The sequence below is a fragment of the Hemitrygon akajei genome, chromosome 1, assembly GCF_048418815.1.
Source record: "Hemitrygon akajei chromosome 1, sHemAka1.3, whole genome shotgun sequence".
In the NCBI taxonomy this organism is placed as follows: domain Eukaryota; kingdom Metazoa; phylum Chordata; class Chondrichthyes; order Myliobatiformes; family Dasyatidae; genus Hemitrygon; species Hemitrygon akajei.
The window spans coordinates 19,607,223-19,624,053 of NC_133124.1; the positions used below are offsets into that span (position 1 = coordinate 19,607,223).

General features: G+C 39.3%; 1 protein-coding gene across 1 annotated transcript in view; it reads left to right on the plus strand.

Moving 5' to 3' along the window:
• The window catches only part of csmd3b (CUB and Sushi multiple domains 3b), a 2,154,916-nt gene extending 2,139,345 nt beyond the window's left edge, over positions 1 to 15,571 (plus strand). The window contains exons 68-70 of the mRNA XM_073038951.1: positions 1,103 to 1,190; positions 11,443 to 11,578; positions 13,397 to 15,571. Coding sequence (XP_072895052.1) covers positions 1,103 to 1,190; positions 11,443 to 11,578; positions 13,397 to 13,556 — 384 coding nt within the window. The 3' untranslated portion in view covers positions 13,557 to 15,571. The remainder of the gene's footprint in view (positions 1 to 1,102; positions 1,191 to 11,442; positions 11,579 to 13,396) is intronic.
• Positions 15,572 to 16,831: the final 1,260 nt, after the last annotated feature.

Here is a 16,831-nt window from a genome sequence, read left to right on the forward strand (position 1 = left end):
AAGGGATAGATAAGATAGAGGCAGGCAAGTTGTTTCCACTGGTAGGTGAGACTAGAACAAGGAGACATCGCCTCAAGATTCAGGGGAGTAGATTTAGGAAGGAGTTGAGGAGGAACTGCTTTTCTCAGAGAATGTGGAATGTTCTGCTACAGACAGCAGTGGAGGCCAAGACCATGGGTATATTGAAAGCAGAAGTTGATAGTTTCCTGACTGGTCAGGCATGAAGGGATATGGTGAGAGGGCAGGTGTATGGGGTTGATTGGGATCAGCCATGATTAAATGGCAGAGTGTACCCAATAGACTGAATGGCCTAATTCTGCCCCTATGCCCTATGGTCTTGTGGATTCTTTCTTGTTATTTCCATAACAGTTCTGTTTGACCAGTGAGGGTTGTTAGCCCTGAGCTGAACCCCTGAACCTGGAAAACCAGTGGACCACACTTTAGTCTGGCCTCTACCCTTTGACCTATTCGGCATGGGTGACCCTGATTCCTGCCAACATATTTCTCTGGGTCATTGAGGCACACAAGCCTTCAAACCACAACAAGGTTGTAGCCCTCATGGATGATAGAATTACATCAACATCCTTAAAAAAAAAGTCCTCTGTCCAAGTATTTTTCAGGGATGATCAACACTAAACTATAAAATACCTCTACCAGTTTTAGCAGGTCCTAAGAAGGAACCAAGAATATGAAGCCCACTTGGATTATTTCGTTCTGTAATTTTGAAATGGTACACACATTAAGATCTGCAGTGTCAATACATCAGAATGAGTTCACATTATTAATGCAGGAGCCAAGAAAAGCTTTGAGTTATTTCTATTGGTTTATAGCTGTGTCTGGAGAATATAAAACTTATAACACTGCACCTCAAGTGGGAGGAAGTTTTATGGTCCATTAGCACTGGCATACACCTATTTTTTGTAAATCATTCAGCATGTGGCCGTGCAATAATAACGAAAAAAGAACCAGTGCAAAAGATGAGATCATTCATCTGAGTACATTTTCCTCAGTTTTTCTCTGCTGTGGTTGAAATTTCAGAAGTCCTTCATCACTGCTCTTCATCATAATTAGTGATAAATGTTTCCATTTATTTTCTAATTAGGTATCTGCTGAACCTGATGGTGCCACATATGTCTTTCAAGGATTTATACAAGGTGAAGATTATGGACAATTTGGAGTCCAGCGGCTAGGTAAGACAACATGATTTAGCTAAGAATGGTGGTAAAGGCAGAAAAATGAAGCGTATTTAAGAAACTCTTAGAAAGGCACATGGATGATAGAAAAATGAAGGGCTTTGTTGGAGGGAAGGGTCAGATTGATTCCAGAGCACATTAAAAAGCTGACGAAACATCGTGCGCTGTAGTCGACTATGTTTGATGTTCCATGATTTGGAAAATAAAAGGATCACAAATCAGATATATTCTCCCTTACTGCTAATTATAAATCAGGTATTTTGGGAGAAGATAGGAGTCTAAGTATGATTTGCAGACAATAGATTCGATGTTGATATGTTTTGCTGTCAGTGAGTGAAAGAAGAAAATAAAGAGTTACCCTCTGCAGCAGTTTGTGTTCATTCTCAATTCAATTCAATTCTGATCACTGTTCAATGATTTACTACAATAGAAGATCATACCATGGGATGGATTATTCTCAAATCTTATCGCTTCATGAGGCAGCTGGTTTTATAACATTGCACCATTCCAAGGTTACCCTCTTCATAATACATTTACTTGTACCATAAATTCAGAAATGAACAAATGATTTTTTTTTCTCTAGGTGCAAGTTAAGTTGACACATTTTATCTATGAATACTGAATAAATTCTGCTGCATTTGTGTTACTGGTGAGGATTTCAATGTTCTGCCCTCCCTCTGAATTGATGAGAACCCCCTTTCCTGTTATTGGGATCCATTTGAACAAACATTCAACAAGCAATCATTTTCATGCTGCATTTACAATGGGAAAATATATTATCTCGTAGATGCAATATATTGCTAACTACAAAATGCACGCTTTGCTCTCCAGGCCTTGAGGATTATGACCCCAAGCGCCAAAGGGCATGAGGGGAGCAAACACATTCAAACTTCACTAGGAAACCCTCCACTTCTTTGCAAAACACAAAATTCAGGAGGAACTCAGCAGGTCAGGCAGTAGCTGTGAAGAGGAATAAACAGTCTATGTTTCAGGCGGAGGCTCTTCATCAGGAGTTGAAAGAAAGTGGGCAGAAGCCAGAATAAGAGGGTAGGGGAAGGGGAAGTGTCTGAACTGGCAGGAGATGAGTGGAACTAAGTGAGGGGAAGTGGGATGGAGTAGGAGGCTGTCAGCAGAGTAAGTGGAAGAGCTGAAGGACTCTTGAAGAAGCAGACTGATGGCAGAGACTAGTAGACCACGGAAGAAAGAGAAAGAGTAGGGAAACCAGAGGGAGGAGATGAAAAAAGAGAGGAAGGAGGGAGAAAGAATTAACAGAAATTTCTCTGCCCTCTCTCTTTCTCTTTTTCCATTCCTCATTTTGGGGCACCTCTCACCTCTTTGTTTCTCATCACCTCCCTCTGGTTGTCCTCCACCTCCCCCGTCTCCTGTGGTCCTCTGCTCTCTCCTATGAGTTTCTTCTTTCCTCAGCCATCTACCTCATCCATCTATCACCTTCTAGCCAGTTACTTCATTCCCCTACCCCATCTTTCCATCTTTCCCCTTACATTGTCTCACCTACCTCCCTCCAGTTTATACTCCACCCCTCCCCTCCATCGTCTCATTCTGGCTTCTGCTCCCTTCCTTTCCAGTCCTCCTGAAAGGACCTGTCTTAAAGGTCTTGACTGTTTATTCCCTTCCATTGATGCGTCTGACAGTGGGGAAGAAGCTGTTCTTGAAACACTGAGTCTTCAGCAGGAAATCAAAAGATCAGGCAACATCTATGGAGGGAAATGAGCAGTTGATGGTTCAGTGTTCGGATGAAGTATCTTAATTCGAAAAGTCAATTGTTCATTTTCTTTCAGAGATGCTGCCAGACCTGCTGAGATCCTCCAGCATTTTATGTGTGTTTTTCAGCATTTCCAGAATCTGCAGAATCTCATGTGTCTATGATTTGCTCCTCTGTTGCTGTGATAGTTTCTGTCAGGAAATTGTGTCATTAAAGGTGACTTACTTTATTAGAAAATATTCAGAAGTTATATTCCTTGATTTTTTAACCAGTCTCCCATTTTTGGGGGGGCTGGTATTTGTTTGTGTCCTTGCGAGACATAAACACCAGAAAGGGTGAAATCAATCCAGTTTCCACGCTTATCTCTTACATTCAAATCTCCAGTGATGAGGTGTAATCCATTAGCTTCGGACATGCAGTTGATTGTACCAGTCATCCACATTTCAGGCCAGAAGTTAAGGCAAATCTGTAGCAGTGGAAAAGTGAAAAAAATAATTACTGGGACAGTTTTCACATCATAAAGTAAAATCTTTAAGAATTTTAAGAAATGTTTTATTTCCCACTCTCAGTCCACAATAGAGACTCATATCAGAACCACATTTATCATCATTCACATGTGTAATAATTTTTTTTTGCAGCAGTACAGTACCATACATAAAATTACTACAGTACTGTGCACAAGTCTTAGGCAGTCTAGCTCTCTCTATATATATATATAGATATATACCGTCAAAGCATCCTAGCCAATAGGCATAGAACATTAGCTTCATGTAAAATGGTGCAATTGCATCTTCACTTTGAGAATGTCCTGACAAGCTGCATCTCCATCTGGTATGGGAGCAGCCGAGCATCAGACCGTATTACACAGGGCTCTTTGTATTATCAAGGATCCCACCCATCCATCCAGCGTCCTCTTTGACTTTCTACCATCAGGCAGGGGACTCCAATGCATAAAAACAAGAATGGACAGGATGGGGAATAGTTTGTTCCCACAGGATGTTAGGCTTCGGAACTCCCAGCTGCATTGCTTTCAAAATGTCATTGGTTAATCTGTTCTGTACCTTACAGTATTTAATTTATGCACTTTAGTTTGTTATTTATGTGAGATTCATTTGTAGATTTTATCCTTACTTTCATAAGTTATTGTGTGATATGTTTTATGTCCACTACTGTGCTTTACACCTTGACTCATTTTTATACATTATTTGTTTATATATATTATATACTTGTATATAGTTAAGTTACAGCAAACTTAACTTCACTTCCCTTCAACAAAAGTGGTCAATTAACTGATCTCAACCAGACCAGATGATGTTTCCTGCAGTATGTTTTATTATCACAGAATTTAGAAATCTACCTCGCTATCATCTTGCACTTTATTGTTTACTTACCCTACACTTTATCAGGGGTTTTTACATTTATATTCATTGTATTTTCTTTTTATTATTGTATTCTTTATCCTGGTGGGTATTTTGGATGTTGCATTGGATCTGGAGTAACAAGTATTTCATTCTGCTCTATACCTGTGTACTGGAAATGATATTACACCATATTGATTTGTTATTGTTTTACTTGAATGCATTGTGTGATGAATTGATCGATATGAACAGTATGCAAGACAAGCTTTTCACTGTTGTTTGGTACATAAGACTATAAGATCCAGGAGCAGAGTTAGTCCATTTGGCCCTTCGAGTCTGCTCCATCATACTATCATTGCTGATTTATTATCCCTCTTGACCCCATTCTCCTGCCTTCTCCCTGTAACATTTGGTGCCCTAATTTGACCAGAACCTATCAGCCTCCGCTTTAAATATATCCAGTGAATTGGCCTGCATAGCTATCAGTGGCAAAGAATTGTACAGAGATGTTTCCTCATCTCTGTTCTAGATGGATATCCCTCAATTTTGAGGCTGTGCCCTCTGTTCCCGAACTCCACCACTGTAGGAAACATCTTCTCCACATCCACTGTATCTAGAGCTTTCAGTATTTAATAGGTTTCAAAAAGATTTCCCCCTTCATTTTTCTAAGCTCCAGTGTGTACAGGCCCACAGCCATCCAAAAATCCTCATATATTAACCCATACGTTCCTCGGATCATTGTCATGAAACTCCTCCAGATCTTTTCCAATGCCAGCACATCCTTTCTTAGAAAAGAGACCCAAAACTGCTCACTATACTCCAAGTGCGGTCAACCAATGCCTCATAAAGCCTCAGCATTACATCCTTGGTTTTGTGTTCCAGTCCAACATGGCCTTTGCCTTCCTCACCACTGACTCAAACTGCAAGTTGCACCTCTGATTTTTGAATTTTCTCCCCATTTAGAAAATAATACTTGCCTTTATTCTTCTGCCAAAATGCATGACCATGCAACTCCTTACATTATGCTCCATCTGCCACTTGTTTGCCCATTCCCCCAATCTGTTGAAGTCCTTCTGCAGACACCCTGCTTCCTCAGCATCACCTGCCCTTCCACTTATTTCATATTGCCCTCAAACTTAGCCACAAAGCCATCAACGTGTTCATCCAAATCACTGACATGCAATGTGAAAGGAAGTTGCCCCAACACCAACTCTTGAGGCACACCAATAGTCATAGGCAGCCAACTAGAATACGTCTACTTTATTCCTTCTGTTTGCTTCCTGCCAGTCAATCTTTTATCCATTTTTCCCCATAATAACATAGGCTCTTATTTAGTTAAACAACCTCGTGTGTGGTTTATTTTATTGTGTTTCTCCAAGTATCCTAAAACCTCACCCTTAATAGACTCCAACATGTTTCCAACCACTGAAATCATGCTGACTGTCCTGGAATTTCCTTCTTCCTGCCTTACTCCTTCTTAAAGAGTGGAGTGACATTTGCAGTTTTCTAGTCCTCAGGAACCATTCCAGAATCTAGTGACTCTTGACAGATCATTATATTGCCTCCACAGTTTCTTCAGCTACTTCTTTCTGAACACTGGGGTGTAGTCCATCTGGTCCAGGTGACTTATCTGACTTCAGAATTTTCAGCTTCCCAAGCATCTTCCCATTGCTAGTAGCAATGACACTAAACTTCTGTCTCTTGACACTCTGATATTTCCAGCATCCTGCTACCATCTTTTACAGTGAAGACTGATGCAAAATACTTTTTAAGTTTGTCCATTTCCTATTCCCCATTACTACCACTCCAGTGTCATTTTCATGCAGTACCTGCTGACCCGTGTCTACGCCCACCTGGACAAGCCGGCGAGCACTGTGAGGGTCATGTTTTTTGACTTCTCCAGTGCGTTCAACACCATCCGCCCTGCTCTGCTGGGTGAGAAGCTGACAGTGATGCAGGTGGATGCTTCCCTGGTATCATGGATTATTGATTACCTGACTGGCAGGCCACAGTACGTGCGCTTGCAACACTGTGTGTCAGACAGAGTGGTCAGCAGCTCTGGGGTTCCACAGGGGACTGTCCTGTCTCCCTTTCTCTTCACCATCTACACCTCGGACTTCAACTACTGCACAGGATCTTGCCATCTTCGGAAGTTTTCTGATGACTCTGCCATAGTTGGATGCATCAGCAAGGGAGATGAGGGTGGGTACAGGGCTACGGTGGGAAACTTTGTCACATGGTGCGAGCAGAATCATCTGCAGCTTAATGTGAAAAAGACTAAGGAGCTGGTGGTGGACCTGAGGAGGGCTAAGGCACCGGTGACCCCTGTTTCCATCCAAGGGGTCAGTGTGGACATAGTGGAGGATTATAAATACCTAGGGATATGAATGGACAATAAACTGGACTGGTCAAAGAACACTGAGGCTGTCTACAAGAAGGGTCAGAGCCATCTCTATTTCCTGAGGAGACTGAGGTCCTTTAACATCTGCCGGACAATGCTGAGGATGTTCTATGAGTCTGTGGTGGCCAGTGCTATCATGTTTGCTGTTGTGTGCTGGGGCAGCAGGCTGAGGGTAGCAGACACCAACAGAATCAACAAACTCATTCGTAAGGCCAGTGATGTTGTGGGGGTGGAACTGGACTCTCTGACGGTGGTGTCTGAAAAGAGGATGCTGTCCAAGTTGCATGCCATCTTGGACAATGACTCCCATCCACTCCATAATGTACTGGTTAGGCACAGGAGTACATTCAGCCAGAGACTCATTCCACCAAGATGTAACACTGAGCATCATAGGAAGTTATTCCTACCTGTGGCCATCAAACTTTACAACTCCTCCCTCGGAGTGTCTGATATCCTGTGCCAATAGGCTGGTCCTGGACTTAATTCCACTTGGCATGATTAACTTATTATTTAATTATTTATGGTTTTATATTGCTATATTTCTTCACTATTCTTGGTTGGTGCGGCTATAACGAAACCCAATTTCCCCCAGGATCAATAAAGTATGTCTGTCTGCCTGTCAATATCCACTTCCGCCTTTTTTGACTCCTTATATAACAGATAAAACTTCTTGTATCCTATTTCATATTATTGGCTAGCTTCCTTCATACTTTATCTTTTCTCTCTTTATGGCATTTTTATTTTTCTTCAGTTGGTTTTCAAAAGCTTCCCAATCCTTTAACTTCCCACTAATGTTTGCTCTATTATATACTCTCTCTTTTGTTTTTATGATGTGTTTGACTTTGTCAGCCACAATTGCCTCATTCTCCCTTTAGAATACTTCTTCCTCTTTGGGATGTATCTTTCCTGTGCCTCCCGATTTCCCTCAAAAGCAGCAGCTGTTGCTGTTCTGCCATCATCCCTACTAGTGTCCCCTTCCAGTCCCTTTTGGACAGCTCCTCTCTCATGCCTCTGTAATTCGCTTTACACCGTTATAATACTGATCCATCTAACTTTAGCTTCTTCTTCACAAACTGCAGATTGAATTCTATCTTATTATGATCACTGCCTCCTAAGAGTTTGTCTACCTTAAGCTCCCCAGTCAAACCTGGGTCATTACATAACACCAATCCAAAACTGCCATTCCCCTGGAGGGCTCAACCACAAGCTGCTCCAAAAAAAATTCTTATAAGCAGTCTACAAGTTCCTTCTCTTGCGAACCAACACCAACCTGATTTTCCCAATCTGGCTGTATACTGTAATCTGCCATGTTTATTACAATATTGCCCTTTTTACATGCCTTTTTTATCTCATGTAGTCCTTCTCCTGGCTACTATACGAAGGGCTGTTTATAACCCCATCAGGGTCTTTTTACCCTTGCAGTTTCTTAACTCTACCCACAAGAACTCTACATCATCCAATCCTACGTCAACTCTTTCTAAGGATTTGATTTCATTTTTTTTTACCAACTGAGCCACCCCACCCCCTCTGCCATCCTGTCTATCCTTCCCAACTATTATCTTCTTTCAGTCACAGCTCGCAGATGCCTACATCATACTTGCCAATCTCTAACTACATCACAAGATCCTTATTCCATTATCTGCATGCATTCAAATATAACACCTTCAGTCCTGTATTCATCCCCCTTCTTGATTTTGGCTCCCTGTTACTCTTAACTCATCCCACTGACTGCAACTTTGCCCTTTCATCCGCCTGTCCTTCCTCACAGCCTCACTACACACTGCATCTATTTGTATACCAACTGCCCCCATCTTCATCCTTGTCCATCCCCTTGCCAAATTAGTTCAAACCCTCCCTAACAGCTCTAGCAAACCACCCTGGAAGGATATCGAGCCCCATTGGGTTCAGGTGTAATCCCTCCTTATTATACACTCCATTCCTTCCCCTGAAAGAGATTTCAATGATCCAGAAATCTGAAACCCTGTCCCCTGCACCAATTCTTCATCCATCCATTTATCTGCCAAGTCATCCTATTCTTACCTTTATTAGCATGTGCCTTAGGCAGCAATCCAGAGATTACTACCCTGGAGGTCCTGATTTTCAGCTTTCTGCCTAATTTCCCATATCTCTCATCTATTTCATTGGTACCACCAGGTACCACAATTTCCATGTGACAATAATAAACAAATATCAATAACACTATTCGCATTTGGATGATAAATTACAATCTTGTTTCATCTATTTTTCCTGACTGAGTCTGCTGAAGTTCACAGTCAGTCGTTACTCTTAAAGCATGATGGTAGTTTGGTCAAGTTGTTGCCAACCTCAGTTCTGAGTCATCAGAATCAAGCAAGGGTCTAATGCTACACTCATCTCATAATCACATCTTCCAGTTCTTCATGCCATGTACAGCATAACAATGTCACCTCAAGTGAACTCATCAAAGATCTGGACTTTTTGAAGGCTTTGTCACAGTTCAAACGTTGTTGGAAATGATTAAAAGTATAAGAACAGAAGAAAGTTGGCACTGAGCTTAGTTGTACTGTAGCTGGATCTGCTGAGCAAAATTTGCAGAGTGCTCCAAGCAAAACTTGCCTGCGGCAAACTGAAAACTACCCACACCCTGAGGAGTTACCTTATAATTGGCCTGAGGGTATCTGCAGGCAATTGACCTAGTGGTCTTAAAAGATAGAAAATTTAAGTGTACATCACAACAAAGAAAATGAGTGGAGAGGCTTTAATTAACTTTGATATGAGAATTACCAGGCACTCCTGCCAAGGTACATGATTTCACATATTTAACTTGATTGAAACCCTTCTCTGCAGGGTAATTTGCAGAAGTTACTGGATGTAATGCTGAGACTTTATAAGGCATTGGTTAGACCACCTTTGAGCAGTTTTGGATTCCTTATCAAAGAAAGGATCTGCTGGTCCAGAGGAGGTTGATGCTGGGAATGAAGGGTTTTATGTATGAGATTTAATGGCTCTGGGCCTGTACCCTTTGGAGTTTAGAAGAATGAAGGGGATATCATTGAAACCTATTGAATACTGAAAGACTTAGTTAGAGTGAACTTGAAAAGGATGGTTCCAGTAGTGAGGGAACCTAGAACAAGAGGTCTCAGCTTCAGAAGACAAGAGAGAGATCACAGCCTCAGAATACAAGGATCTCTCTTTAGAACAGAGATAAGGAGGAATTTCTTTAGCCAGAGAGTGGTGAATCTGTGGAACTCATTTCCACAGACAGCTGTGGAGGCCAAGTCATTGGAAATTTTTAAAGTAGAGTTTGATAGGTTCTTGATTAGTATGGGTGTTAAAGGTTACAGGGAGAAGGCAGGTGTTAGGAGGGATAATAAATCAGCCATGATGGAATGGTGAGACCTACTCGAAGGGGCATATAGTCTAATTCTGCTCTGTCTTATGGTCCAAGTTCAATTGGTTTCCTCTTTTGAGTTTTTTTAAACATTTTTTATGTTGAAGGAAAACATGAAACCTTTTAAAATGATGATGACTCACAAATGTTTTTTTTTAACTTATTTCTGCTAATTGCAAAATAGTTTTGTTCTAAATTATGATATACTAGTGAGCTATGGTAATTCTAAATTATTATTTTAGACCATAAAATATGAGTGTGCTTTCTCATTTCATCATAACTGATCCACTTTCCCTCTCAGCCCCAATCTCCAGCCTTCTCCCCATCTCTCTTCATGCCCCGACTAATGAAAAATCTATCAAGCTCTGCCATAAATATCCCCAATGACTTGCCATCATATCTCACCAACATCACAAAGCATCAATTTCTAAGGACCAAAAAAAATTGGCGCAAGATACAAGCCGAAGAACTAAGGGAGACTGTGGAATAAAACTTCTAAAATTCATTTATTTTGAGCAAACTATACTTTGATTTAAATTGTAAGTTAGTAAACATTAATATTTGAAGTTAATGACTTGTCATGTCCCTAAAAAAAAGCTGCTTTCATCTAAACCAGTGGCATAAAATATCCTTTGATGAAGATAAAAGTTTGAATGCAAGACTTGCTGTTCATTTAAACAGGATAATATGACACTATTACTTTTGACAATTACACTGACCCTTGAGCTAACTCAATAAATTAGTCAACCATGGTGATAGTGATTTTAAAAAGCTCAGCAAAATTACTTTAGTACAAATTATTCATTTCAATTATCTCTGCAATAATACATGCAAACTACATAATCCTAAATGTTACAAAATGAAAAGAAACTAATCTAAAAGTCAAGTGTAGATTAAAAACAGTAGCTACATTAGTGAACACTATCTCATTGATCAAAGTGATTAAAGAAAAGATGACTCCTGATTGATTATTGGTATTAAGATAATCCAGCAATAAAAGCTGATGTTCACTTTGATTAAATTCTTTTTTCTTAAATTCTGGAATGACAATTTTACCTAGTTAAGAAAACTTGAACCTAATAAAACACAAGAGATTCTTCAGCTGCTGGGAATCCAGAGTAACACATACAAAATGCTGGAGGGACTCAACAAGTCAGTCAACATCTATAGAGAGGAATAAACAATCGACATTTTAACCTGAGACCCTTTATCGGGACTGAAGAGGAATGAGAAGATGGAGGGCGGAGAAGGAGTACAATTTGGCAGGGAATAAGTGAAGCCAAAATCCAATTTCCCTCAGGAATGAGAAGGAATGTGGAGGTTTGAATGTGAATATTTCTGACTGCGTAATTTCTCTGATGCTCTGTTGTGTCTGACATGTATATCTTTGCCTACAGGTCTGAACTCAAGTCAAGGCTCAAATTCCCCCAATCAACCACATGGTACAAATAGTAGCTCTGTTGCCATCGCCATCCTCGTGCCTTTTTTTGCTCTTATATTTGCAGGATTTGGGTTTTATCTTTATAAACAAAGGTAGGTCTCATCCAACATTTTGTCATGATTAAAATCAATTTTGACTATTATCCAAAAACGATGTTTATATTACATCTGATACTAAATATAAGGGGATATTTTGGATTAAGGATTAAACTAAGCAGAGTGTTAGTAAGAAACCTCCACCAAGACTTAAGCATGAAATATCAATGTTCTTTTAATTTGTACTTGAAATGCACACCAATAAATCATTTGCTTCCAAGAGGGCATTAGTGTAAGAGCACATCAGGAAAACCGCTTGCAGACTTCCAAATGAGCATTTGCAGGCATTCTCAGAGGCAACCTGGTGTTTAATGAGACTTTTGACAGTAGTTCTAAACTGCCAGCTAGCTCCTTTATCAGAGTGTTGATTTGCATAAAATGCTGATTGAATTCATTTCTCAGATCTAGGTTAGAATACTTTGGTACCTGACTGTATTAAACTTGGACGACTTCAACGTGCGTTTATTCAAGGTTGATATACAGCCCAGAGACCCCACGTAGATTTAGTGTAAAGGCCCAGAGAATCCAGTGTTCCACTGAACAGTACACCCAAAGCTTAATGCAGTGGAACTGGCCTTGCACCCCAAAAAAGGAACTATGCAATTTTGATAAAATGAGATTTATTATTCATAATCATTTACGACTGAAGTCATAAACAGTTATTGTTCCCTTAGGTCATGGTAAAGATATGGCAAAATTTCAGAAAAGATTCTTTAAATATACAGCTGACAATCCCTTGGAAATAATATTTATTGAATATACAGAAGTGTTAATTCCTATAGAAGTAATAGCAAGAAAATCACTGTGGAAATTAATTGCTCTGCTCATTTATAATTATGCTTTACATTGAGAGATCATTGCAAAAAAATGTTGCAGAGAAGTAATTGTGAAACACTTTCAAGATTATGATTGACAACAAAAGGTTAAAACCAGAGTAAGGAAATAAGAAATTATTTTATACAATGAATGGTTATGAGCTGGAATCAATTCCCTAAAAGTGTGCCAGATGCAGATTTAATAGAAACTTGTAAAAGAAATTGAGTATATTCTTCTAAAAGCTGAACTTTGTGGAGCTTGAGCACCAGCAACAGAGTGGAATTAAATGGTAGAATTTTCAGGAAACTGATTAAGGTACGATGACCAAATCTTCTATTTGTGCTAAGATGAGAACATCTGCAGATGTTGGAAATCCAAGCAACACACACACAAATTCTGGAGGAATTCAGCAGGCCAGGCAGCATCTATGGAAAAGAATAAACAGTCAACGTTTCGGGCTGAGACCCTTCATCAGGCCTGGAAAAAAAGATGAGAAGTTAGATAACAAGGTGGGGGGGGGGGGGGAGGGGAGGAAGGAGTACAAGATGGGAGGTGATAAGTGAAATGGGAAAGGGGAGTGTTGAAGTATAGAGCTGGGAAGTTGATAGGTGAAAGAGATAAAGGACTGGAGAAGAGAGAATCTGATAGGAGAGGACAGAGGCCATGGAAGAAGGGAAAGGGGGAAGAGCAACAGAGGAAGGTGATGGGCAGGTAAGGAGATGAGGTGAGAGAGGAAAATGGGAATGGGAATAGTTGGGGGAGCAGTTACCAGAAGTTCAAGCAATTGATGTTCATGCCATCAGGTTGGAGGTTACCCAGACGGGATATAATGTGTTGCTCCTCCGACCTGAGCATGGTCTCATCATGGCAGTAGAGGAGGTGAAGCAGTCTCCCACTCTACGTTGAGTCTCACTGATATTCTATTCGTGCTGCTTGATTCTATTCTCATGATATTTTGCCAAGAACTTAGATTCAATGTTGTTATTTCTTTTTCTTCAGGACTGCTCCCAAGACACAGTACACCGGCTGCTCTGTACATGAAAACAACAATGGTCAAGCAGCTTTTGAAAATCCAATGTATGACACAAGTGCAAAATCAGCAGAAGGCAAGGCAGTTCGATTCGATCCCAATCTCAACACAGTCTGTACAATGGTATAAGGCAGAAACTTGGTTTGATTACATAGCCTGATAAACATCTAGCGCTTTGCATCCTTGGGACATCTAGATTTTGACTAAACCAACTTATGTACAATGCACATTTGGTTCACTGCTACTTAAAGCACATTTTTCAGGAATTTAATGTACCAGATTTATCTGAAGAACCAGAAAAGGAAATGAACACGATTTCATGGCTCGCCCAGTTGGAACAGATATGCTCTTCGTTCTGTCACTGGAGAGCTTTTCAGCAACTTTAGCTGCACTCTAAGAGTGCTTAGCCACAATTTTTTCAAAATAAAACCTAAGTACTCTCTCAGAAGAAAACTACAGATACTTGAGGAGCATTGAACCACCGTTCTCAATGTGACAAACAATAGGGGCTAGGATTTGGCATGAAGGTTGGGACACTGAATATGTAACAAAGACCATGAAGTACTGTATAGTAACATTATTACAGGTTTTGCTTTCTAGTGTTAAGTGTAAAAAGAAAAATTTATAAGGTACAACTGCAAAACTGATTTTGAATACTTGAGTATAAAGCGGCCAGTGTGATACTCACTAAACAGATTTCTATGGAACACTAACAGTCTTTTTTGATTGCCAAGAAAAATCTTTTCATTTATTTAATTTTTCACCTTTTTTTGATTTAAATTGGTATTCTTCGTACAAAGTATTGAATTCTCGCCACAGAATAAGATGAAGAATATTTATACTATATAATTTTCAAAAGACGCATATGCACGATGTGTTGCATGCTTCATTATTATTTAATTATTCTATTGTGTTTTTATTGCAACATACCATTTTATTTATTATCTAATAAAGTTATGGTCTTATGTATGTGCTTACAACAGTTCATCCAGACCCTTTCAACATTAGGTGATTTATGGTGTGGATGTCAAGCATTTTGCATTATCGATATGGTATTATGGTTACAAATTTATGGCAGTTAGATCAAACACACCTGATTAAATCTGATTGGAGTTTTGTACATCAGATTATAGTCTACAGTACTAGGGGATATCACCTGAGCCAGTTGTTTGCCTTGACCATTCTTTATGAAGAAAATGTATTTGTTTATACAATGTACATCTGCACAGTAGATGTTAAAGAATTCTGAGTCTGTTTATCAACGAGAGTCAAGAAATGTACCTCTTGCATGGATGATCGTGATATATCTGGGAGTTCACCTTGGTATCAGATGTTTATTCTACTGTTATAATGGCAGCCAAACTCCACATGACACCTTACACTCCTATTGGTCACCTTCTTTAACATTTGCCTTAACGGGTAGAGCCATGTCATGCGAAGCATTGCAGAAGTGATAAGTCTCCACTTTTCATCGCTATTGAACAGTTGGTCACAGTCTGAAGCTCAACTCATTACGTGCAAAAGATTATTACCACTGTGATAAAAAAAGCATTCGCATGTAAAGTTAAAAAAGTACAATCAATATAAAATAATTTGTTTAATTTTTTCTGGAAGGATTATCCACTAACTGAAGATATTACTATTGCTGTAACTGTAATGTTTGCATTGTGCCTACCAAAAATTAATTGCAGCCAAGATTGTGCTCCTAAAATGCCCTTTGAGTGGTTTACTCCCTGGTTCAAGACCAGCCTTTTGGCTTGAAGATCCAATTATCTTTAATTACAAGAATTGATTACATTGAAATAGACAAATTTCACAGCGCATCGTAAGCTATTGTCAAATCAACAGAAATTATTTTGCTTTAAATTGAATCATATATTCTTGCTCACCCAAATTTGTACCCATATATGACTGCAATAAACAAAGAACATCCACAAAATTAGAATAAATATTAAACTGTACCTGAAAGAAATTTCATGTACAACCTCCTTACTCTTCTGTATCATGTTTATTATAATTAGATGCATAAAAATTTCTTTTGTAAAGAAATATATTTTTATGAAAAACAGTTTGTAAAATGTATGAATCTATGATGTAAATTTTCAATACATTGTAAAAAATAAATGGCTCAATGCTTTTGTAAATGTTGTTGACGTGGGCTATTTTGCTGTTCCTGCAAGTATATGTCAACTCCACGGTTTATTTTAAGGCTGTTCTTTGTGGGTCAATGGTAATTGATGAAGTGCATTTGAGCTGAAACGTTAACTCTGCTTCTTATTTCACAGATGCTGCCTGACCTGCTGAGAGTTTTCAGCAGTTTTTTTTTTCACCACTGATGATAACCTACATTTTTAGTGCAAAACTCTGGGAATGCTGCATTGCCAAGGATACCAGTATTTCGGATTGGGCGGTCAAATAAGAGCCTATGTGCCTGCTTAGCTGCTGTGTAAGATAATATGGAAGAATTCAGTGAATAAAAGGGATATTCTGCCAACACCATGGTCACAATTTATCTCTCCATCAATATAAAAGGTTCCATTATTTGTCATGCTTTTTATTTGTGGAACATTACATCTCAAAGTACCAAGTAAATTTGTTAGCAAAGTACATATACTACCCTGAGAGTCATTTTCCTGCCGGTACTCACCGAACAAGAAATACAATAAAATCAATGGAAAATTATAAACAAACTGACAAGCAACCAGAAAAAAAAGGACAAACTGTTCAAATACGAAAAAAGAAAAAAAGGAATGCTGAGAACGTGAGTTGTAGATTCCTTGAAAGTGAACCATAGGTTGTATTCAGTTCAGTATTGTGGTGAGCCAAGTTTTCCATGCTGGTTCAGGAGCCCGATGGTTGAAGTGTGTCCCTGAACATGGTGGTGCAGGACCCAAGGCTCCTCTACCTCCTTCCTGATGGCCACAGTGAGATGAGAGTCTTACTTGTGAACCTTTGCTACACACAGAATAATAGTGAGCGTTTTGTTGGCTGTGACTATCTTTGGGCCATTCTAAGGATATATAAAGTGCTATATATACTCAATATTTTTAATTTCGTGCAACCCCATCAACAGTTTTTTTTTCAAGCACCAGCATCAGGTTTGTTGAGTGATTGCTGAATTCCATCTTCTGAGACAACAAAATAGAACCTGCTCAAATACTTTATTCTATTAAACCAGGCAAATTGGCATAAATGATGGAGTCAATAATTCATATTCAATGATTAAATATTAAAGATAAAGATTATCTTTATTTGTCACATGCGCATCGAAATGAGTAACTTGTGTCATATCAGATCAGCGAGGATTGTGTTGGGGGTAATCCATAAGTGTCACCACGTATCCGGTACCAACGTAACATGACCCTAACTTACTAATCATAACCATATGCCTTTGGAATATGAGA